Genomic DNA, 25,348 nt, shown 5'->3' on the forward strand with positions numbered 1-25,348 from the left:
TTTAAACATTATCTTACCTCCATGTCCTTCCAACCTTAAAAATAACAACTAATGTTATTACTTAAAAAAAGTCAGTGGGGCGCCTGGGTGGCTCAGTCAGTTAAGTGGCTGCCTTCAGCTCAGTTCATGATCCCAGGGTCCCTGGATCAAGCTCTAGGTCCCCCAGGGCTCCCTGCTCACTGGGGAGTCTGCTTCTCCCTCTGCCCCTGCCCCACACCCTCCCCTTGCAGGAGCACGTGTGTGTGTGTGTGTGTGTGTGTGTGTGTGTGTGTGTGTGTGTGTGTGTGTGTGTGTGTCTGCGCGCTCTCTCTCTGAAATAAATAAAATCTTAAAAAAAAAAAAAAAGGGAAAAGCTTCCACTTCCTGTCTTTAAGACCTCAAGGACAAATCTGTAGGGAAAGATGTCTCAAGCTCGAAGAACGGATGCGTCACCTCGGGGACCATGTGGACATTAAGTGGCCGTGGTAACACTGGTATCTCGCGCTGTAGAAACGAAGCTCTGCTCGTTCCCCGACGCACAACGCTGGCACCACAAACTGTTTCATATTTACGACACCAGAAAGAGCCTCAGAGGAATTCCAGGGCGGGGAAACCGGGAACCGTGGGCTGTTTCAGGGGTGGGGGCGACGACCCCCGCGGATGGGGCTCCGGGGTGGGATTGGAACGTTCGCACCCCTGCCCCCGCCGTGCAGGGAGAGTCGTCCACCGGGGGAGGGCTCCGTCCACCCCGCGGGCTGGGCTGCGGAGGCTGGAGGCTTCTCTTTCTCTCGGGGCGGCTGCGAACATTAAAATTCACGGAAAGCGCCCCGAGCAGCTCCTGTTAGAGCCCCGCGCCCGCGCCCGGGATGAGCACTCGGTGGTCTCTTCTCCCCGGGATTACTGTTCTGCTGCAGGAAGGCGCCACGGACCTGAAGCCTCTAACATCTAGTCTGGGCTTCGGGATCTCAACCCGTGTTTTAACTCTGAGATTCTGTTGCTGCCACAACGTGTCACACACACTTCGTGAAGCACACGTGTGCTCTAGGGAACCAGAGAGAACACGTCTGACGCGGAATTCGGAGTCAGGCGTTCCGACAGCGTTGATGAGGTGCACAGACGCTGAGGACCCGACGGGCGGTGTCACAGGGCTGCGGGAGGGCGACTCGCCAGCGCAGCAGGAGCTCAGACGCCTGACGGCACACACCGACCGACCTTGCTGCTGAGAAAACCAACATTCCTTTGAGCACCTTGCAATGCCTCTTAGTAAACATTTCATGATGATAAAAAATACATATTCAGGGCAAAGGTTTATTGACACAGCGCAAAAGTATGTCAGGTTCTACATGTACACAGTTTATTTGTTTTAACTTGAAAAAGATACCTGATTGAAGTATTAATAACCATTAAAAACAAGTAAATTCATACAATTATAAATTCTGCTGAAACAAAATTTCAATTTAGATTAAATTGACTTTGAGAATTATAATGAAGTTTTACTTAATTGCAAAACAACTCCGTTCACACAGCATTCTGTTTTTCATAAATCCTGACCTCCTACCCAAGAAAATGCAGCCTTTTGGGTAATATTTGTGTAAACATCAAAGCCTATAATACACATTTTTATTATCCATTCCTGTAGTTATTAATACAAAAAGTTAATAAACTTGCACGACGAAGTGTAGAAGTGGATACAGCCCCCTTGGGGGGCAGCAGCATCACTGCTGAGCCTCCGCCTGCTCCAGCAGCGCGAACGTCACGGTCCAATCCCTACATACGCCAACTAAGCTACTTGTCAACATAGGAAAGATACACACGGTATTACAGCTCTGCCTACAGCAAGCACCAGTTTCCTACCAAGTCCGGCATCAGGTGCACTCCATAAGATGTGTGCTAAGGCAAAGAGATCAGCAAAGTGAGATAAAACCAGTACCGGAAAGACTGAAAAAGAGTTGCTTCCACGATTGAGAACATAAGGTACAAAACATGCTGCACGAAGCTGCGTGACCTCTGACAGCCACGCGTCATTTCTGATTTATGCAGATTAAAATTTTTGTCCCTGCAGAAGGTCACGAAGAGTACACTGATGGACAACATCCGGGCTGGTTAGTTTTTTAAAATTTGATTTCTCACCAAGGGCAAAAATACCACACCACCTGACCGCCACGATGAGGGCTCAGAAATCGCTCAGCCATCCGGACCGAGCAGAGCATGAGCTCCCCTGTCCTAATGCCGCAACACTTGCACGGAACAGCTCAGCATTTGAAAATGGCTTGGACGCACAGAACTGCCTTCCAGGAAAACCCATTTTAGAAAGCAAACCTGAGCTACGGGAATTGAGAATCAGGGCCCAGCAGTCATCATGCAATCACAGATAAAAAGGTCAAGTCTCCTAACCATTATCATGATACACTTTTATAAAAAGGTATGAAACTTCAAAGGAGGAAGAGTGTTTTCTTAAAAACAAAACAAAAAACAAAATAAAACAAACAAAAAAAGAAAGCTCAGTCTGTTAGATAAAAGATGAAAGGTTACTGCTGCTCCACTACTGGCTTCTGGTCCTCTTTCTGATCTGTGTGGGTCACACGTCATCCAGAGTCTGGGCAGGAACCACGGACTTCTCTGAAGAGCAGGGAGTGAACTTATCAAGTAAACGACCCACTCACTTCCTTGAAGACGCAATTATGGCGGCGTAGGAAGCACTGATCTCTGACCGCTTCTGCATGCCTGTGAGGACGGCGGAGCTCCCACAGGCCACTGCTGTCCCCACGCAGCCCTTCATGGCACTTACAGATCTCCGGCAAAGATGGCCAGACTTCTTGTGTATAAATTGGTAGGAAAGAAAGAGTTAACTGTTGATTTTGGGCGAGACAACATTAAAACACTGAGGCATAAAAGAACAAAAATTATTTTTTACATGACTTCTGAAACTTTGCAGTCATTATTTTAAAAACAAAAACATCAGAAAGGGGAATACCACGGGTTGAGTGAGGAGCTCTCTCTGTTTGAACGTCATACATGCAAAAGCTAACTTCAGCTTCCGAGGAACAAGCTTGTGGTGAGTAGATTCACTGTGAGGGCAGGACTTTGGGAACTTCAGTGGAAGGCGGAGAATTAAAAGGAAAGGCGTCTATGAGAACAAAGCTCAAAATCCACCCCCGACAAGCAGGTACTCCCGGTGTACCGATGGGTGGTATTTGTTATTACTGGTAGATACCGAAGTGACCCGAGCAGTGGGCAAATGAGAACGTTTCACCTAAATTACGGAGGGAAAGGCCAAGCTGCACGAGGACCAGAGGAAACTTCATTTCTGGGAACCATTCTGAAAAGCAGATGGCCTGCAGGTGGGATGTCAAGTCCTCTCCCAGGGAAAGTGATTTCTGTAACACCAGAAGGAAATGAAGGTGGCCAAGTTTTGGGGCTATTTCTGGCTCTAATTGTGACTACCGTGGATTTCGGGTGCCGCCTGAGCACACACCTCTCTAGAGGCCATCCGATCTCCTCAGAGGACGGCAGAACTAGAAAAAACACCTAACTGACAGCTTTAATGCACCCGGAACGGGGACATAAAAGACTGGATACACAGCGTTTGCTTCAGAAAAACAAAGTCTATTAAAAAATCAAGAAGGGAAAACCGTAACATTCAGTGACAAGTTCATGGTCACTTAGAGTCTTTTTTTTTTTTTTTTGGATGAGGAACGAGGAGACTTTATTTCTCACAACACCTCCCTCCCGTCCCGCACGAGAAGTCTGGTTGTCCAGCGGGTCCCCGCGGGGCGCCTCCACAGCCACTCATCCGCTGTTTGCTGCCGGAGCTTGACCACAGGGTTCCGCGGTGTCGCCCAGGGAGTCCTGGCTTTCGCAAGTGACGCAGCCCTCCGAGAAAGAACAAGAGTGGGCAGCATGACGTAATGTCATCTGGAAGGATTGAATCAGTAAAATGTTGGCCAGGTACATCTAGTCCCCAGTTTATTCACTGTGTGTCTGAGAGGAGCCCATGTGACAGTTCATTCCTAATTGTTGTGAGAAGGAACAGGACAATTGTTTACACAATTGTTGCTTAAATTACTTTGGGGCTCATTCATTTACTCTCCTATTCAAAAAGCATAAAAATAGTGTTTTAAGAATGAAGACACTTGAAATGAGGAGCAGGCTCAGCTCCTGCTTTTCGGGAAAGCCACATCTAACCAGACGCCGGCTGCGGGAATGCGTTCTGTTCTTTAAAAAGGAGGGAGGGGGATCCCAGCACCTGTTTACTTCAGTAGCCTTGACACCACACTGTTCTGAACACCCAGCTTTCTTCTCTTGTTATAGTTTTTAACTCCGCACATTGTCACCTCCCACATCCACAGCTTGACACTTGAGGGAATAAAGGCCTCATTCCTGGTACAAGTGTCACAACGGTTCCACAGAGCCACCACAGGGGCCACGGGCAAACCAGAGCTCCACTGGCCAGGCCGCTCGCGTGCGCTCTCACTGAGAAGATCTCGTTAACAGCCAAAGCCCCCAGGCCTCATGGAAAATCCTGCTAGCTATGAATACTCCCTCCAGTGTGAATCCCCCATCTTGAGTTTTAGCTCCGTTCAAACACACCTGCAGATCTGAAATGCACGTCTCTTACTCCTCGCCTCCCCGTCAGCCATACTTCACGGCAGGGGCCCTTCAGCATTCCAACCAGGAGGCACACTTGTACTCCGAAGACTGGCATTCAAAATCAGGGGGACTGTGCGACCGTACATAAATTATTTAATATCTGTACACGTTACTTTGCTGCTCATTGGTGAGGTAGAAGCATCTGTGAGGACTGTAATTTTCAGTGGGATGGTGCAATGCGTATTAAGTGCCTCAGGCACTGCCTGGCACAGAGAGACATCACACAGGACAGCTGTTGTCACAGTGCTTACTTGGATGTCTATTCCTTGAGGGACAGTCTGGCTCTGAATCCAAGAGTGCACCTTGGCCAGCTCCTCCCTCTGGCTGCGTGAGAACCGGGGCTGCCGCCCCCGCAGGCCCGCCAGCTTCTCCAGGTCCTCTCTCAGTACAGCCTCTGTCACCCTGAGGACAAACGAGCAACCTTAGTCCTGAATAAGGCACAGGGTTCTTCCCTCATCCAAGAAAAGCACTTCTGGGCTTGCGATATATTTTCTAACTCTTGCTAATACATAATGCGCATATTAAAAAATAACCAAATCCACTCTTGGTCAATGGGTGAAGCTAGAGCACTTTTTCTTGGTGGAAAGCATCTCACAGCACTCGAGAGGAAATAGATTTCCCTGAGCTCCTCTCTTGCAGAATGCGGAAAAATTCAGAGTCTAGAGAGAGAAGTTCTGGTACTTGTGCGCCCTCTTGGAAGCGCTGTCTGATGGCTTTCTGGTCTCACGACGCACATGTGGGTTCAGTGTGGACCCGAGCGTGTGTGGGGCACCGCCGCCATGGCCACTGTCCTAGGCCCACTCATCATCTGACTTCAAATAAGTGAATGTGAAAATCTGGTTCTCTAAGAGCACGTATAAAAACATAATTTGAAAATCATTTTGTATTAACCAACATACTTAAGAAATCATTAAATAAAACTCATAAAAGTGGGCCTCCTAAAGTGCATTCTTACCTCTCAGGTACCTGGTACGTCATGAGAACGTGCTCAGGAGTTTGCTTTATCATTCTCCACATGGCCTCCTCAGCTAAACCGGGAAATGTTTCCTCTTCCTGTGCGTCCTCAGACTGCTGCCCGTTGGAGGTGGTTTCAGGACAACCAGTACTAGCGAAGTCCACACTGCTGTCCCTGCTTCCTGTCACAGATCAGCAACAGCTACAGGTTAGCAGATACCTCTTGGGGGCCGATTTGCCAAACTTCCTCCTCAAAGACTCTGGCCAGCAGCTGACAGTCTGTCCCCACAGAGCCCAGCCACGGTCCTGGGTGACCTCACCTCCCAACTCCTCTGCCTTCCCTAGATCCCCCTGTCACTCCTCCCGTGATGAGTGTGGTTAAGGCCATGCCTCGCTCCTTTTCATCATTTGCAGCTGCTCCACGTCAGCTCCATCTCCCAATCGCTAACCCCCCACTCAGCTTTACTAGCTTGTCTGCTTGTTCGAGTGCACCACGTACAAATCTGAAACCGTGCCTCAGCCCTTCAGCTCAGAGCCCAGTGCCCATCGTCCAGTAACATGCTTTGCCAGATTTCTTCTTCCCTCTGACTTTCCACAACTACCCAAACGTCAATGCTCATAAAGCCAACTGTGAGTTCTATTCTTATGTCAACCCTAGTAGCCAAAGATATGGAGAAAAGTCATATATAATAGGGCACGTTGGTTCATCATCACCAAAAGGATCATCCAGATGCTGGGTAATTCTGCTACGGTCTCTGGCCAGCACGCCAGCCTGCCGCAGGCCTCTGCTCCCTCACTCTCTCATCTGTTAGAAACAGAATTCATTACCCTGACACTATTTGTAAGCTTGCTCATATCTACACTCTTTCCTCACTTATTCCTGTTACAGCAGAGAAGCTATCCATCCATCCATCCATCCATCCATCCATCCATAAAGGCCCATCCCTTTATGGCTGCTATGGGGCTTTGCAGATCATTCTTTTCTTATCTTGCATCTGATCTTTCTAGAGCCTTTTCACCAACTTTGAAATAATAAAACAAACAAAAAAAACTCAAATTATATACTAAATTATATGGGCAGACATAAAAGATGTTTTTCCTCATTAAAAAAAAAAAAACTCCCTAAAGGATAATTGTTTAAAGCAACAACAATAACAATTTTATTGTGGAGTTTATAATACATGTAGAAATAATATTTCTTTGTAAGCAAAAAATAGCACAGAACATGAAGGGGAAATGGAAGTACTCTTTTAAGGTTCTTAGACATAAAGTGATGTAATACATATAAGGTCTAGATTAAAAATGCTATGCTAGATTAAAAATGATTTTACAATTAAAAATTGTAAATCCTAGAGTAATGACTAAAAAAGAAAAGATGAGAGGTATAGCTGAGAAGCCAGCAACGGAGAGAAAAAAAAAATCATTAAAAATACATAATTATCAAAAAGAAAGAGGGAGGAGGGGGAAAAAAGAGCAGAGGAGAAAAACATAAAATAAGCAGCAAGATGGAAGATTTGATTTACACTTGACCATATAAATAATCACATTAAATGTAAATGGTCTAAGTATTCTAATTAAAAGGCAGGGACCATAATATGAATTAAAAAATCAACACCCAACCATATGCTGGTTATCAGAAAACAATTTTAAATATACAGAGAAGAGAAAAAAAAATGGAAAATATATGCCAGGTAAACACTAATCAAAATAAAGCTGGAGTGGATATACAGATATTTAAGTAGATATAAAGCAAAATACATTCCATTATAAAGAGATCAACTAATCAAAAGGGCCTAACAATCTTGAATGTGTATGTAACTCATAAAAGCATCAAAATACATGAAGCAAAAACTGAAACATAAGATATAGGCTAATTCAAAACTGTAGTTGGACATTTTAACAGCTCTGTCTCAGTAACGGATAAAACAGAAAATCAGTTAGAATGCAGAAGACTAGATCAACACTATTAGCTAACTTGATGTGACTTACATTTATAGAAGAGATTTCTTTTGTGAAAAGCACACATGCTTTTCAAGTGCACATGAAACTTTTACCAAAATAGACCAAATACTGGACCATTAAATAAGTCTCAATGAATTTTTAAAAATATAGACTATGTTTTCTGACTGTAATTAAGTTAGAAACCAATAAAATATGTGGGGCAAGCCCCAAATATTACAAAATTAAAAACATTTTTATAACTCATGGCCAGAAAAAGAAAACATAGAAATTGTAAGATATTTTGGATTGAATGAAAATATATCAAAATTTGAGGAATGTACTCATGTTTAAAGGGAAATTAAAAGCATCAATTGTATATATTTAGGAAGGAAAAAAAGAGTACCAAAGCAATGCTCTAAGGTTAAGAAATCAGAAAAAGAACAACAAAAAAATCCAAGTAAACAGAAGAAAATAATAAGATTAGAGCAGAAATTGATAAGAGGCAGAATCAGAAAACAATAGGAAAATAAACCCCAGTAAAACCAAAATCACTTCTTCGAAAAGTTAATAAAATTGGGAACCATAAGGCCAGAACAATCAGAAAAAAATTAACATTAGTAATAAGAGAGAAGACATTACTATATATTCTACAGACTTTAAAAGGATAAGGGAATATTATAAACAACTTTATGTCAATAAATTCAACAACTTAGATGAAATGGACAAACTCCTTGAAAGATACAAATCACAAACATCACTCAAAAAGACAGAGATGAACTGAGTAGCCCATATATATAAAAGAAATTAAATTTGTTCCCAAAAACCTTCTCCTAAGAAAACTTCAGGCCCAGACAGCTACACTGGTGACTTCTACCAAACATATAAGGAAGACATAATATCATTTCAATATAAACTCTTCCAGAAAAGAGAAGAGAGGGAACAGTTCTCAACTTATTTTTTAGGCCAGCATCACCCTGATATCAAAACCAGACAAAGATATTACAAGAAAAGAAGACAAAGGGCCAATATTTCCTGTAATAGTGTGATAATCCTTACCAAAATCTTAGAAAGAGAATCCAACAATATATAAAAAGGATAGGGGCGCCTGGGTGGCCCAGTGGGTTGAGCCTCTGCCTTTGGCTTGGGTCATGGTCTCAGGGTCCTAGGATCAGCCCCGCATTGGGCTCTCTGCTTAGCAGGGAGCCTGCTTCCCGCCCCCTCTCTGCCTGCCTCTCTACCAACTTGTGGTCTCCCTCTCTGTCAAATAAATAAATAAATAAATAAATAAAATCTAAATATATATATATAATATATATCATATAAATAAATGAAATCTAAAATGTGTGTGTGTATATATATTATATCCATATATATAAAGGATAAAATAGCATGACCAAATACAAGGTTTAATATTTGAAAATTAGTATAATTCACTATCTTAACAGAATAAGGGAGAAGAAACATGTAATTACCTCAAAAGATGCAGAAAAATCATCTCAGCAAATTAGCAGTAGAAAAGAATTCCTCAGCTATACTAATAAAAGGCATTTAAGAAAAACCTACATTTAACATCATACTTAATGGTGAAATTCTCCCTGCTTTTCCCCTAAGACTGCTAATAAGATAAAAGTATCAGTCTCACCATTTCTTGTTCAATGTTAGGGGTCCTAACAGTCCTAAATAAAGAGATACAGATCAGAAAAGAAGAAGTAAGCTGTATTTGCAAACAACAAGACTGTCTGTATAGAAAAGTCCTAACAGAATCTACAAAAGAGCTACTAAAACTAATGAGTTTAGCAAGATAGCAAAATACAAGCTCAAAATAAAAATTCAATTAGATTTCTATATGTCAAAAACAAATACTTGGAAATTGAAATTTTACAATGCCCTTACGATAGCATAAAAAAATGAAATCCTTAGGGATAAATTTAGCAAAGTATGTGTAAAACTTGTGCCCTGAAAACTACAAAATGCTGCTGAGAAAAATTAAAGACCTACATAAATAAGAAATACATTATGCTTGTGGATTAGAAGACTCAGTACTATTAGGGTGACAATTCTCTCCAAATTGGTCCACTGATTCAACATGATGTCAATAAATATCCCAGCAGGACTTTCTGTAGAAACTAAGGAACTGATTCTACAATTTATACAGACAAAGGACCTATACTATGCAAAATTACTTTGAAAATAAGAATAAAGTTGGAAGAATTACTCAGATTTCAAAACTTATTTGAAAGCTCTATTACTCAAAAGAATATGGTATTATCATAAAGCTGGCCATAAAGATAAACAGAACAGAAAAGAGAGTCTACAAATGGACCCAACCTGTATGGCCAATTTATCTTCAACAAAGGTGCCAAAGTAATTCAACAGGGGAAAAGACTAATCTTTTCAACAAATGGGACAGGAACAACTGGAGCTCCAAATGCAAAGAAGGTATATCAACCCTTATCACATACCACATACAAAAATTGACTAAAAATGGATCACAGACCTAGCTACCAAAGATTATTTAAAAAGGGTGGCTCAGTTGGTTAAGCGTGGGACTCTTGATTTTGGCTCAGGTCATGATCTCAGGGTTGTGGAATCAAGCCTCACATTGGCTCCGTGTTTGGCACAGAGTCTGCTTGTCCCTCTCCCTCTGCTCCTCCCCTAGCTTGTGCTTTCTTAAATAAATAAATAAAATCTTAAAAAAAAAAAGATTTTTAAAAAAGACACAACAGGGACCCCTGAATGCTTCAATCAGTTAAGTGTCTAACTTTTGACTTTGGCTCAGGGTTGTGAGATCAAGCCCCACACTTGGGATTCTCTCTCTCTCCCTCTCCTGGTGCCCCAGCCCCCACCCATTTGCACATGTATATGCTCCTCTCTCTCTCTCTCAAAAAAAAAAAAAAAAAAAGACAACAACAAGCTCCAAATGGAGTCACTTGTGCTTGGCCCATGTCACAAACCAAGACTTAATACTAACCTAACTGCAGTTTCATGTTCCTGGGAATGTAACTTTTAACTGATCCACAGGGAATTACCTGGTCAGGACTAATGAGATAAACCACCTGATAAACCCCTTCCATTTCCCTTAGGACTGTGACCTTGCCTGAAATGATGCATCCTTTACTAGCAGTAACTTCCTTTTCCTGTCCTCTTTCTGCCAAACAAAAAACAAAACAAAAACAAAAAAACCCCAAACTCAAAAAACAATAAAAACAAACAAACAAACAAAAAAACCCCTTTCCATTTTGTACAGCTCTTCAGGAACTCCTTTCTATTGCTAGATGGGATGCTGCTCAATTCATGAAACATTGAACAAAGCCAATTTGATCTTCACATTTACTCAGTTAAATGTTTTTGTTTAACAAGATAAAACTATAAAACTTCAAAAAGAAATAGGAGACTATCAGTGACTTAGAGACAAAGAAGAGCATTACATAGTGATAAGGGGCTCGATACAACAAGAGGCTATAACACTTGTAAATACCTATGTACTCAACCTAGGAACACCTAAACACACAAAACAAATATTAATAGATATAAAGGGAGAAACTGACAATAGTAAAATAATATAATAATATTGGGAATATAATAACATATATAATATATATTGATATATTATATATGATATATAATATAATAACATTGGGAAACTTTAACACCCCACTTAAAGGACAAATCAGACAAAAGGAGACAATGGCTCTGAACAATATTAGACCACACAGGACTTAACAGATACATATGAACATTCCATCCAAAGACAGCAGAATATACATTCTTTTCAAGTGCATATGGAATATTCCCCAGGCAAGATCACATGTTACGCCACAAAACATATCTCAATAAGTTTAGAAAGACTGAAATCATATCAAACATCTTTTCTGACAATGATATGAAACTTGAAATTAATTATCAGGAAAAAACTGGGAAAAAACACAAATACATGGAGGGTAAATAACATACTACTAAAAAACCAATTTGTTAAATCAAAGAGGAAATTAAAAAACACATGGAGACAAATGAAAACGTAAACACAATGAACCTACGGGAAGCAGCAAAAGCAGTTCTAAGAGGCAATTTTATAGCAATAAGGGCCTACCTCAAGAAACAAGAAAAATCTCAAAACAATATAGCCATAACACCTAAAGGAAACAAAGAGCAAACAAAGCTTGAAGTTAGTAGGGAGAAAAAATACAGATCAAAGTGGAAATACATGAAATGGAGACTAAGAAAACAGAGAAAAGGGACGCCTGGGTGGCTCAGTTGGTTAAGCAGCTGCCTTCAGCTCAGGTCATGATCCCAGCATCCTGGGATTGAGTCCCACATCGGTCTCCTTGCTCAGCGGGGAGCCTCTTCTCCCTCTGCCTCTGCCTGCCCCTCTGCCTGTGCTTGCTCATGCTCGCTCGCTCTCTCTCTCTCTGACAAATTAGAAAAAAAAATCTAAAATAAAAAAAAATTAAAAAAGAAAACAGAGAAAAGATTGATGAAACCATGAGGTGGTTCTTCGAAAAGAAAAAAACAAACTGCTAAAACTTTAGTCAGACTCACGAAGAAAAAAGAAAGAAGAATTAAATAAATAAAATCAGAAATGAAAGAGAAGTAACATCCGACACCACAAAAATACAAAAGATTAAAAGCCACTACTACAAGAAATCATATGCAATAAGTTAGACAACCTGGAAGAAATGGATAAATTCCTAAAAACATACAAACTTCTAAAACAAAATCTGGAAGAAATAAAAATCTGAACAGACTGATTCCTTGTAATGAAAATGAATCAGTAATCAAAACCCTTCCACCAACAAAAGTTCAGAACCAGATGGCTTCACAGGTGAATTCTACCAAACATTAATTAAAAAAATTTTTTAAAGTTCTATTTATTTAAGTAATCTCTATACCCAATGTGGGGTTTGAATTCATGACCCTGAGATCAAGAGACGCATGTTCCACTGCCTGAGCCAGCTAGGTACTCCTAATTCTACCAAACATTTAAAGAAGAGCTGATACCTTTTATTTTCAAACTATTCCAGAGACTCAAAGAGGAAGGAAAGCTTTCAAATTCATTCTATGAGGACAGCATTACCTTGATACCAAGTCCAGACAAAGACACTACAAAACAAGTAACTACAGGTCCATATCCCTGATGAACACAGATGCAAAAATCCTCAACAAAATACTAGTAAACTGAATTAACAATATGTTAAAAGGATCATTCACCATGATGAAGTGAGATTTATTCCAGAAATGCAAGGATAGTTCAGTATCTGCAAATCGGTCAACATGATATATACCACACTAATAAAGGATAAAAACCACATGATCCTCTCAATAGAAAAATTTGTAGAAAAAAGCATTTGACAAAATTCAGCTTCCATTCACGATAAAAACTCCCAACAAAGTGTGTTTAGAGAGAACATACCTCAACATAATAAAGGCCACAAACCCACAGCTAACATCATGCTTGATAGTGAAAAAACTGAAAGTTCTCATTCTAAGATCAAAAACAAGACAAAGATGCCCCAACTTTTTATTCAAGATCTCATTTATTTATTTGTCAGAGAGAGAGAGAGAGAGAGTACATGCACAAGAAGGGAGAGCAGTAGTAGAGGGAGAAGCAGCCTCCCTGCTGAGCAGGGAGCCTGACGTGGGACTCAATCTCAGGACCCTGGAATCACGACCCAAGCTGAAGGCAGACACTCAACCAACTAAGCCACCCAGGTGTCCCATCCCAGCTCTTATTTAACATGGTACTGGAAGTCCTAGCTTTAGCAATCAGACAAGAAAAGGAGATCAAAGGCATCCAAATTAGCAAGGAAGAAATAAAACATCATTATTTGCAGATGGCATGATACTATATACAGAAAACCCCAAAGACTACAAAAAAACCATTAGAAAAAATAAATTCAGTAAAGTTGTGAGACACAAAATTAATACAGGGAAATCTGTCACATTCTGTATACTAATAATGAAGCAGCCAAAAGAAAAATTAAGAAAACAATCCCATTGGGGTGCTTGGGTGGCTCAGTCAGCTAAGCCTCTGCCTTCAGCTCAAGTTGTGATCCCAGGGGCCTGGGATCAGTCCTCATGTCAGGCTCTCTGCTCAGTGAGGAGTCTGCTTCTCCCTCTGCCTCTGCTCCTGCTCTCTCTCTCTCTCAAATAAATGAATAAAATTTTTAAAAACATCCACAAAAAAACTAATTTGAAAAGATATATCCACCTCCATGTTCACTGTATCATTATTTATAATAGCCAAGATACGGAAGTAACTTAAGTGTCCATCAACAGATGAAAGGATAAAGAAGAGGCAGTGTATATATATACAATGGAATATTACTCAGCCATAAAAAAGAATGAAATCTTGCCATTTGTGACAACATGGATGGAGCCAGGGAGTAGAAAGCTAAACAAAATAAGTCAGAGAGAAACAAATATCATATTATTTCACTCATGTGGAATTTAAGAAACAAAAGAACCAAGGAGGAAAAGAAAGAGACAAACCAAGAAACAAACTCTTAACTACAGAGAACAAACTGATGGTCACCAAAGGGGAGATGAGTGGGGGATGGGGAGACATAGGGAATGGGGGTTAAGGAGTATACTTGCTGTGACAGGCACTGGGTATTATATGGAAGTGTTGAATCACTATTATTGTACATGTGAAACTAACCTAATACTGTACGTTACTAGTTATAGTGTATAGTATGTACACTATATAGTATAGTATAGCATATGACTACAATTGTGCTGGAATTAAAAACCTTAAAAAAAGAGATGTGATGAGCACACATGCACACACACACACTCACACACGTGTGTACGTGCATGTGCACACACATGCACTGGAATGTTACTCAGCCTTCAAAAAAGAATGAGATCCTGTCAGCTGCAACAACATGGATAACCTAGAGGGCATTATACTAAGTGAAGTCAGTCAGACAGAGGAAGACACAACTTGTATCACTTGTATGTGGAATCTAAAAAACAAAAGAACCAACTAGAAACCAACTAACCAACTAGAAACAGATCATACATATAAAAAACTAGTGGTTGCCAGAGGGCAGGGGCTTGGGGGAGAAGCAACATAGGTGAGAGGAGTAAGAGGTGTGAACTTCCAGTCGTAAACAAATAAGTCACGGAGATGAAAAGTGCCACACAAGGAACATAGTCAATAATACTGTAATAATGTTGTATGGGGACAGATGGTAACCACCCTTACCAAGGGGAGCACCGCATAACGGACAGAATTGTTGAATCACTATGTCGTACACTGGAAACTAACAAAGCATTGCATGCAAACAAGACTTCAGAATAAAAATAAAGTTAACCATACACTTAACACACAGCCTAGCAATTTCATTCCCAGATATTCACCAAATAGAAAAGGAAAACCTATGTCCACGAAAGGATGCAGACTCCAATGGTCCAGCAGCATGACTCATGACAGTCCCAAACTGGAAGCACCTGAATGACTACCACACAGGGGACAGACTTCCGCACAATCTAATCCTGCTCCGTCCTAAGAAGGGACAAGCAACCGACACGCACCAGTCAGGACGGATCTCGGCAGCACCGTGTTAACTGGGAGACCCTGAATACGAAAGGCTGCAGCTGGACCCTTCAGCTGACATGACATTACAGAAAAACCAAAACTGTCGTGCTAGGAAGCGAATCGGCGGTTGCCAGGAGCTGGAGCGTCAGGGCAGAAGCCGAGTCTAACGGGTCACACGAGAACGCCTCCAGGTGATGGAAACGTCCTACATGCTAACTGTAGTGCTCGTGACATACAAATGTATGTATTTGTCAGAATTCTTGTTTTGTATACCCAAATTTGGTGAGTTCTATTGTGTGTAAATGTAGCCCCAAAAAGTTTATAAAAAAAGAAAAAATACTTTATTTCCACACCAGTGCCAAAGCCAGACGGCCCATCGCACAGGGATCTCCTGGCCACAGAGCTCGAAGAATTCGACCCACTACCTGATGCCGCAGAACCCGTTCCAGATGGCGGCTCCTCGTGGAGCAGTGCCGTGGACAGCTCACCAGCGGCAAAACCACTGTTCTTCCCACGACTGCCCGAGATGCACTGCAGGAAGTAAGGACACAGAAAAGATTTTAACCTCTCAAGCATCCTATTACAAAATAATGGCAGATCTTCAACTTCACATTAAACAAAATAAAGTGCAGACAGAAGGGACAGATCAAACAGTGCAGCCTGTCCCCAGGAATGTGGCTTTGACCTTTCGATGTAATATTCCCTTCCTATGTAATACTAAAGATACTGCTGGTTTGTGAGCGCCAGGCTCCATACAGTTGTATGTTTTTTTGTTTTGTCATTCCAAAAATATAGACTGCACGTTTTGTAAGTTCTAAGCACTGTTCTCAAAACTTGGGAGTAGAGTCGTGAACAAAGCAGAAGTCCAGCTATCCTGAGCTTACGGTGCATGGGAAGAAGGATTATAGAAATATTACTTCAGGGGGGTGCCTGGGTGGCTCAGTGGGTTAAGCCGCTGCCTTCAGCTCAGGTCATGATCTCAGGGTCCTGGGATCGAGTCCCGCATCGGGCTCTCTGCTCAGCGGGGAGCCTGCTTCCCTCTCTCTCTCTCTCTGCCTGCCTCTCCGTCTACTTGTGATCTCTCTCTGTCAAAATTAAAAAAAAAAAAAGAAAGAAATATTACTTCGTTAAAGCCTCAGAATAAGGCAGCGAGGATTAATCTCTTCATTTTCCAAGTGAGGAACAAAGAAGGGAGGCTGGCGGACATGGTTCGGCTAACACACCGAACCAGGGCCAGAGCACCTGCGTCCCTGTCTGGCTGCACAGGCCGGCTTCACTGACGGGCATACACTGCCTGCACATTTCTAAGGACACTAATATCAGGCTTTGAAATTTCAGTGTACTTTCTTGTTTCGGATAATTAGATTGTGACTATTTGTCAAAAAAGGATATTATGCCCTGAAAAGAAGACTGAAGAAAAACTGTAAGAATTCACACTTGTCTTGAATCCTATACCCAAATATAGGAATATCCTATTCCCAAGTTTAACCGGATACATACATCTGAGAATGATTTTTAGGTAAAAGAGATAAAAAGTTAAAGGAAAATGACCATTGTAATTTTTGGTTTTGAAAATGATGTGCATTCGTGTGGGGCTAGAAGTTGCCTACTTTACTGAGAAGTCATGGGCAGAAAGGGACTCCTCCTGGCTCAGTCCATAGCTGGTGTCCCTCAGCTGTGCCTGCAGGAACACACTCACTCCCATCAGGTCTTGTTAGTATGGTTTACTCCTGCCTTACCGCCCACAACCCCAGTTGTAAGTAAAAAAACACATTTTATGGGCAATGGGTATGTTAAGTTTAATGACTGGGTATCATTTTTCTTAAACATTTTATTTATTTTAGAGAGAGACAGAGCATGTGTGTGTGTGAGCAGGGGGAGGGGCAGAGGGAAACTAAGCTGACTCTGTGCTCAGCACAGAGCCTGACGTGGGGGTCGATCTCATGACCCTGAGAGCATGACCTGAGCTGAAATCATGAGTTGGACACTTAATCAACTGAGCCACCCAGGCATCCTGGATATCAAATTTTAAAAGGCAGGGGGTGGAAACCCAGTTCACATAGAAAATGTGAAAGACAGCACTTTGGCAACAAACCTCACAAAGTGTCCAAGAAACCAGGACACAGCAGATTCTTTAACTCCGACTTTTGAAATGGAGCCAGGCAGATACAGTACATATTTCTGGAACACAAAGCTGTATCAACCCCAGCCGTGCAGTCAACTATCCGTTAAGACGTCAGTGTTGGGTCTCAGGGCAAGAACCTTAATTTTAACAAGGACCCACATTTATGTTCTCGCTCATGTGCTGGAGGTTAGTGTCACTTACATACTTTGCTTCCAGACAAATATCCCTTCTCGTCTGATCTGAAGATTCACAGGATCCGAGCATGTCTGCCTGCAGTGAGTTTAGCTGTAGTGGTGAGCTGCTCCTTGAGTTAACGCAGGGGTGCTCTCCACGCGGCATCTCCCATTTTCCCTCCACCCGCCTCCGGCTGGGGACAGAGGACAGTGGCTCCAGGTGTGGAGCGACTGCAGATAGTGAGGGCGGTGTTCCAGAAGAGCCCGCTGCTCCCAGGAAATCATATGGGCAGAAGGATGGTGACAACAGGGGACAGCCAGGGTGATCAGGCAAGAAAATGGTCATCACAGTATCTAAAGAAGGAGAAGGGAGAGCAGGAAAAGTCTGCAAGTTGTTCCACAAAGTGGCCTTAGGCAGCCAGTTGAGTGCGGTCAGGGACACTGCATGCTCTCTTCCCACGGAAGGCAGGGCTGGGACGAGGCGAGGACCCAGGTCGGGAGCCATCAGGGCAGCCGGGAAGGGAAGGCTGGAGGCCTGCGGAGCGGAGGCGAGGGAAGGGCCCCAGGGCTCCCTGTGCTGGCCGTCTCCTCCCAAGCAGAGACAGAAGGTGTCCGGGGCGTCCCTGCTGTCCCACGGCCCCGACGGCTTCTTCCACCCGGGCTTCCCCTTCTTGCAGCCAGCTGACCCGGCCTGCTTGGAAGCCGAGTCTCCTGCAACCATAGAGAGGGAGGCATATTATCAAAAACTCAAATCAAAAAAGAAGACAGGAAGGCCACTGACAGGTAATTATAAGTAGATTAGGAAAGAAGAGACACTTGTCAACAGTAACTATGTCCTTTCCCACTACTCCTGAAAACATGAGCAAGATCCCGGATAAAAGCTGTTGTAAAATAAACTTATTTCAGTATCTCTCAATCACTTTCCTTAGAAAATCAGCTTCTCAGATCAGGATCTAAGAAAGATCTTTGATAACAAATTGCTAAGATGAATTTATTCCATCATCATCTTCCACTTTCTTAAAAGCAAAACTCCTATTCTTTACTCCACATCTCCCAGTACTTACACAAATTTATAAAGTTGATAAATGAATATAGTTTTAAAAATACAACTACCTTGAACATACAAATGTTTAGCTTTGCTTCTGCTTTCGTTCTGAAGACAGGATCTGTACGGCGATGAGAGGATCTTTTCCCGGAATTTATCAACATAATTCTGTTCCTTCTTCTGGGTGTGCACTGACACAACAGCCTTCGTGAGCCCTATGTGCTTAAATTCTTCTGAGGGCAGTGGAGCTGGGGGTGTGTGTGCTGTCCAGGGCTCACAAGCAGGGGCGATATCCTCTACTGGAGTCACTTCTGCTGAGGTAAGACAGAGATGGTTTTTATTTTTATTTTTTAGTTAACATATAATGTATTATTGGTTTCAGAGGTATACGTCTGTGAGAATCAATCTTATATAATACCCAGTGCTCATTACATCACATGCCTTCCTGAATGTCCATCCCCCAGTTGCCCCATCCCTCCCTTTCCCTCCCCTGCAGCAACCCTCAGTTTGTTTCCTTTGATTAAGAGTCTCTTAGGGTTCGTCTCCCTCTCAGGTTTCACCTTGTTTTATTTTTTCCTTTCTTCCCCTATGCCCTGTTCTGTTTCTTAAATTCCACATATGAGTGAAATCATGTGATAATTCTTTCTCAGATTGACTTATTTTGCTTAGCCTAATACCCTCTAGTTCCACCCATGTCATTGCAAATGGCAAGATTTCATTTTTGATGGCGGCATGATATTGCATTGTAAATACGGACATCTTCTTTGCCCATTCGTGGACATCTGGGCTCTTTCCATATTTTGGCTATTGTGGACACTGCTTCTATAAACATTGGGGTGCAGGTCCCCTTTTGAGTCCCTACATCTGTGTCTTTGGGGTAAATACCCTGTAGTGCAATTGTTGAGTCGTAAGGTAGCTCTATTTTCAACTTTTTGAGAAACCGCCATACTGTTTTCCAGAGTGGCTGTGCCAGCTTGCATTCCTACCAACAGTGTGGCAGGGTTCCTCTTCCTCCACAACCTTGCCAACATCTGTCATTTCCTGACTTATTAATTTTAGCCATTCCAACTGGTGTGAGGTGGTGTCTCACTGTGGTTTTGATTTGTATTCCCCTAATGCAGAGCATTTCTTCATGTGTCTTTTGGCCATGTGGATGTCTTCTTTAGAGAAAGGTCTGTTCCTATTTTCTGCCCATTTCTTGATTGGATTATTTGTTCTTTGGGTGTTGAGTTTGATAAGTTCTTTATATATAGATTTTGGATACCAGCCCTTTATCTGATATATCATTTGCAAATATCTTCTCCCATTCTGTCGGTTGTCTTTGAGTTTTGTCGATTGTTACCTTCACTGTGCAAAAGCTTTTTATCTTGAAGTCCCAATAGTTCATTTTTGCCTTTGTTTCTCTTACCTTTGGAGACCGTCTAGCAAGAAATTGCTGTGGCCAAGGTCAGAGAGGCTGCTGTCTGTGTTCTCAAGGATTTTGATGGATTCCTGTCTCACATGTAGGTCTTTCATCCATTTTGAGTATTTTTTATGAATGGTGTAAGGAAATGGTCCATTTTCATTCTTCTGCATGTGGCTGTCCAATTTTCCCAACATCATTTGTTGAAGAGACTGTCTTTTTTCCATTGGACATTCTTTCCTGCTTTGTTGAAGATTAGTTGACCATAGAGTTGAGGGTCCATTTCTGGGTTCTCTATTCTGTTCCATTGATCTATGTGTCTGTTTTTGTACCAGTACCATACTGTCTCGATGATTACAGCTTTGTAATACAGCTTGAAGTCTGGAACTGTGATGTCACCAGGTTTGGTTTTTTTCAACATTCCTCTGGCTATTTGGGGTCTTTCTGGTTCTCATAAATTTTAGGATAATTTGTTCCATCTCTGTGAAAGAAGTTGATGGTATTTGAGAGGGATTGCACTGAATGTGTAGATTGCTCCAGGTAGCATACAGATTTTAACAATAAGGATTCTTCCAATCCACGAGCATAGAACATTTTTCCATTTCTTTGTATCTTCCTTAATTTCTTTCCTGAGTCTTCTATAGTTTTCTGAGTAGAAATCCTTTGCCTCTTTGGTGAGCGTTATTCCTAGGTATCTAATGGTTTTGGGTACAATTGTAAATGGGAATGACTCCTTAACTTCTCTTTCTTCTGTCTCATTATTAGGGTATAGAAATGCATCTGATTTCTATGCATTCATTTTATATCCTGCCACTCTGCTGAGTTCCTGTATGAGTTCTAGCTTGGGGTGGAGTCTTTTGGGTTTTCCACAGAGTATCATGTCATCGAAGAAGAGTGAGAGTGGACTTCTTCCTTGACAATTTGGATGCCTTTTCTTTTCTTTTGTTGTCTGACTGTTGCGACTAGGACTTCTAGTGCTAGTGGTGATAGTAGACATCCCTGTGTTGTTCCTGACCTTAGAGGGAAATGAGAGCTTTTCTCCATTGAGAATGATATTCATCGTGGGCTTTTCATATATGGCTTTTATGATATTGAGGTATGCTCCCTCTATCCCTACACTGTGAAAAGTTTTAATCAAGAAAGGATGCTATAGTTTGTCAAACACCTTTTCTGCATCTATTGAGAGGATCATATGGTTCTTGTTCTTTCTGTTATTGATATAGTATATCATATTGACTGATTTGTGGTTGCTGAACTACCCTTGCAGCCCAGGAATAAATCCCACTTGGTCGTGGTGAATTATCCTTTTAACGTATTGTTGGAGCCAACTGCCAGTATCTTGGTGAGAATTTTTACAACCGTGCTCATCAAGGATATTGGTCTGTAATTCTCCTTTTTGATGGGGTTTTTGTCTGGTTTTGGGTTCAAGGTAATGCTGGCCTCATCAAATGAGTTTGGAAGTTTTCCTTCCATTTCTATTTTTTGAAACAGCTTCAGAAGAATAGGTATTAATTCATTAAATGTTTGATAGAATTTCCCTGAGAAGCCATCTGGCCCTGGGCCCTTGTCTGTTGGGAGATTTTTGATGACTGCTTCAATTTCTTTGCTGGTTATGGGTCTGTTCAGGTTTTCAATTTTTCTTGTTTTAGTTTTGGTAGTTTATACATCTCTAGGAATGCATCGATTTCTTACAGAGTGCCTAATTTGTTGGCATATAGTTGCTCATAATATGTTCTTAAAATTGTATTTCTTTGATGTTGGTTGTGATCACTCCTCTTTCATTCGTGATCTTATTTATTTGGGTCCTTTCTCTTTTCTTTTTGATAAGTCTGACTGGAGGTTTATCGATCTTATTCTTTCAAAGAATCAGCTCCTACTTTCCTTGACCTGTTCTACTGTTCTCTTGGTTTCTCTTTCACTGATTTCTGCTCTAATCTTTATTATTTCTCTTCTGCTGAGTTTAGTATTTGCTGCCCTTTCTCCAGCAACTTTAGGTGTAGAGTTAGGTTGTGTATTTGAGACCTTGTTTCTTAAGAAAGGCTTGTAATGGCATACACTTCCCTCTTAGGACCACCTTTGCTGCATCCGAAAGATTTTGAACAGTTGTGTTTTCATTTTCATTTGTTTCTATGAATTTTTAAAAATTCTTCTTTAGGGCGCCTGGGTGGCTCAGTGGGTTAAGCCGCTGCCTTTGGCTCAGGTCATGATCTCAGGGTCCTGGGATGGAGTCCCACATCGGGCTCTCTGCTCAGCAGGAAGCCTGCTTCCCTCTCTCTCTCTCTCTGCCTGCCTCTCCGTCTACTTGTGATCTCTCTCTGTCAAATAAATAAATAAAATCTTTAAAAAAAAATTCTTCTTTAATTTCTTGGTTGACACATTCATTCTTTAGTAGGATGCTCTTTAGCCTCCATGTATTTGAGTTCTTTCCAAATTTCCTCTTGTAATTGAGTTCCAGTTTCAGCACTGTGGTCCAAAAATATGCAGGAAATGATCCCAATCTTTTGGTACCAGTTGAAGACCTGATTTGTGACCAAGTGTGTGATCTATTCTGGAGAATGCTCCATGTGTACTCAAGAAGAACGTATATTCTGTTGCTTTAGGATAGAATGTTCTGAATGTATCTGTGGAGTCCATCTGGTCCAGTGTGGCATTCAAAGCCCTTATTTCCTTGTTGATCTTCGACACATTTCATTTTAATTGCTACCAATTATTTGCATTTATTTATTTTCACTAAATTTAACTTATTTTCAATAAATTCTTACAATCATTATTACAACAGCAGGCATATAAAAACTTCATCAACCTAGCAAATAAGTTGGTTTCCTTTTTCTGATTTTCTTTATACTCTTTGTACACTTGTATATACATTTTACAGAGTTGTAATACTCAATATGTATATACATATTTATTAAAATCTTACTGTAAATATTTTAGCTTTGTAGATTTTTCCAAAATGTTTTTTATCTTTGAATTAATTTTACAAATCTTAATATATTCATGGGGTTCAAAAATCAACAAGCTTTGAAAAAGCAGTCATTAACTCCTCCCCACTCCTGCCTACTATATGCCTAGTTCTTCTTTATTTTCCCCACAGAAAACCGTTTCTTTTATATCTTAATCGGTCCACTTTCTTATGTACCTATAAAGAAGAATATAGATTTTTTACCCCAAAGGCATGTAATATGTACACTATCTATTGCGGTTTTTTTTTTTTTTTTTCACTTAATGCTATCCCTTCTACCAGTTCAATGACAGCTATCTTACACTTTTTCTGTATCATAGTCTTCCATTTCTTGTGTATACCACAATTTATTAAAGTAAACACCTGTAGACAGACTTTGAGTTGCTTCTAAATATTACTTCCCCCAAGTACGAGAGACTTCATGGTGGACACAGTAGACTTCCCCACAACATCCCTTCTACCTCTCCCCTCTGTGCAGAATCCAGGCAGCATGGATGTGCCTGGCCCCACTCCACTTCCAGAAGTGCACTCTGATTCATTTAAATCAACACAGCACAGCCAAGATGGAGTAACAGGGACTGGATTTACCCTCATGCCTGAACCAACTAAGAAAATGGACAAAACATTTGAACCAGTTAAGTTCCAAGACACTAAACATCAGTGAACGAAGGAGAGTGACCCCTGAGGGAGAGAAAACAAACGTGTTGAGCCCTGGGGCTGCCCCAGACTACTGCCTTGAGAGTTTCTGAGATACAGGGTGGGGAAACCAGGTGAAGCCTGTGAACCCCCTTAGTTGACGAGGCAAAGCCGAGAGTCTGGTTGGTGGCTAGAGTTTGCAGGGAAGAGTACTGGGGAGGAGAACTGCAGACAGCGGGCTCCACATAGCCAGACAGAACCCCCTGGTGTATTCACCAGTGTACTCATGGGAGAAGGAACAATCACCGAAGCTCACACTATATGGAGAATAGCATGGGCTCCCCTCAGCCAGACTGAAAATCTCCTAACTCATGGGGCACTGAGTATAGTACTCCAAAGGACCTTGCCTCGGTAGCAGACAATAATTAGCCACAGACTACACACTGCTCTAACAAATTTGAAAAGCAAAGCCTGAAAGGAATGATTTGTTTCCAAGTAACTTAGCTGGGTCCCAGAATAAAGCTCGTCCATATTTATGGGAACGGATATTCATCAGCACCCATTCACAATATCTGGCATCCGATCCAAAACTGCCAGGCATGCAAATAAGCAAGGAAAATACAACCCATAAGACAGAGAAAAGTCGGTCAACCCCTTGGGACTAGCAGAGATGTCAGAATCAGAGACATGGACATTAGGAGTTACTATACTGCACTCCACACTGCTAGAGAGAAGATCAAACGTGTTAGAGACACGGAAGATGTAACAAAAGAAAAGGCCCGAACAGAACTTCTCAAAGTGAAAACTACAATACCTGAGATGAGAAATACACTGAATGGAAATACAAGTGACAGATACCACATTAGAAAAGATTCGCGAACTTGAAGACCCAGGAGGAGCCTATCCAAAACCAAATTTAGAGGGGGAGAAAAAAGACTGGAAAACTGAACCCAGTGTCAGTGGACTGTGGAACAACCACAGGCTGCCTATATGCATGTAACTGAAGTCGCAGGAAAAGAGGAGAGAGAAGCAGTACTGGAAAAAATTGGGAGGGAAGACTTTCAATTTGCTGGAAATTGTAAACCTACAAATCTAAGAAGCCCAATGAACCAGAAGGACAGGGTATCTTGGCATATCATACTCAAACCGTGCAAATCAGTGATAAAGAGAACATCTGGATGGCTCAGTGGTTAAGTGTCTGCCTTCAGCTCAGGTCATGATCCCAGGGTCCTGGGACTGAGTCACATGTCGGGCTCCCTGCTCAGCGGGGTGCTTGCTGCTCCCCGTTTGTACGCTTGTTCTCGAGCACTTGCTTTCTCTCTCTCTCTGGCAGGTAAAATCTTAACAAAAAAAGGAGAGAACCTCTTACAAGTAGCCAGAGAGAAGCCGTGCTGCAAGCAAACCACGGTAGCAGATTTCATTGAAAACAGGGCACTGGGAAGCAGCGGAGCAACATCTTTAAAGTACTGAAAAGTGAAACTGCCAACTAGAATTCTATGCTCTGCCAGCAAACCTTTACACCACGAGGGGACAGCAAAGACATTTTCAGACACACGAAAACAGAAAGGCTTCACTACCACTAGACCCATGGGACAAGAAATAGTCAAGAAACTCAGGTAGGGAGAAGGAGAATGATCCCAGGTGAGTCTACAAAACAGAATGAAACCACTAGAAGAGCTAACTACATGGGTAAACAGTTGCAGAAATTACCACTACCTACACAAGAATGACAGCAGCGTAGGGTGGGACTTACAACATATGTAGAAGGAAAACATAAGCCAACAAACAAATGCCAGAAGGGGGAAGCAGAAGTACCCTATTGTTGGGTTTTTATACTATACATGAAGTGATATAATATTTCCAGAAGGTGGGCTGTGAACAATCGAATGTGTACACCAGGAGCCCCAAAGCAACCACTAAAACAAAGCCCACTCTAAATAT

The 25,348-nt window shown here is 41.7% G+C and overlaps 1 protein-coding gene across 12 annotated transcripts in view; it reads right to left on the bottom strand.

Moving 5' to 3' along the window:
• Window positions 1–1,311: 1,311 nt before the first annotated feature.
• PER3 (period circadian regulator 3) overlaps window positions 1,312–25,348 on the bottom strand; it is a 60,726-nt gene continuing 36,689 nt past the window's right edge. For 4 of the 12 annotated variants that reach the window (XM_047724748.1, XM_047724742.1, XM_047724749.1 and 1 more), the window contains 5 exons: window positions 18,473–18,721; window positions 17,391–18,073; window positions 15,490–15,595; window positions 5,585–5,765; window positions 4,076–5,031 (listed from right to left, as the gene is read on the bottom strand). In XM_047724748.1, the coding sequence (XP_047580704.1) occupies window positions 4,719–5,031; window positions 5,585–5,765; window positions 15,490–15,595; window positions 17,391–18,073; window positions 18,473–18,721 (1,532 nt within the window). In that variant the 3' untranslated portion in view covers window positions 4,076–4,718. Of the gene's footprint in view, window positions 3,895–4,075; window positions 5,032–5,584; window positions 5,766–15,489; window positions 15,596–17,390; window positions 18,074–18,472; window positions 18,722–25,348 lie in introns of those variants that run through there. The other 8 variants (XM_047724752.1, XM_047724750.1, XM_047724753.1 and 5 more) reach the window with 7 other exon arrangements.

Source organism: Lutra lutra, chromosome 4, assembly GCF_902655055.1.
Source record: "Lutra lutra chromosome 4, mLutLut1.2, whole genome shotgun sequence".
In the NCBI taxonomy this organism is placed as follows: Eukaryota; Metazoa; Chordata; class Mammalia; order Carnivora; family Mustelidae; genus Lutra; species Lutra lutra.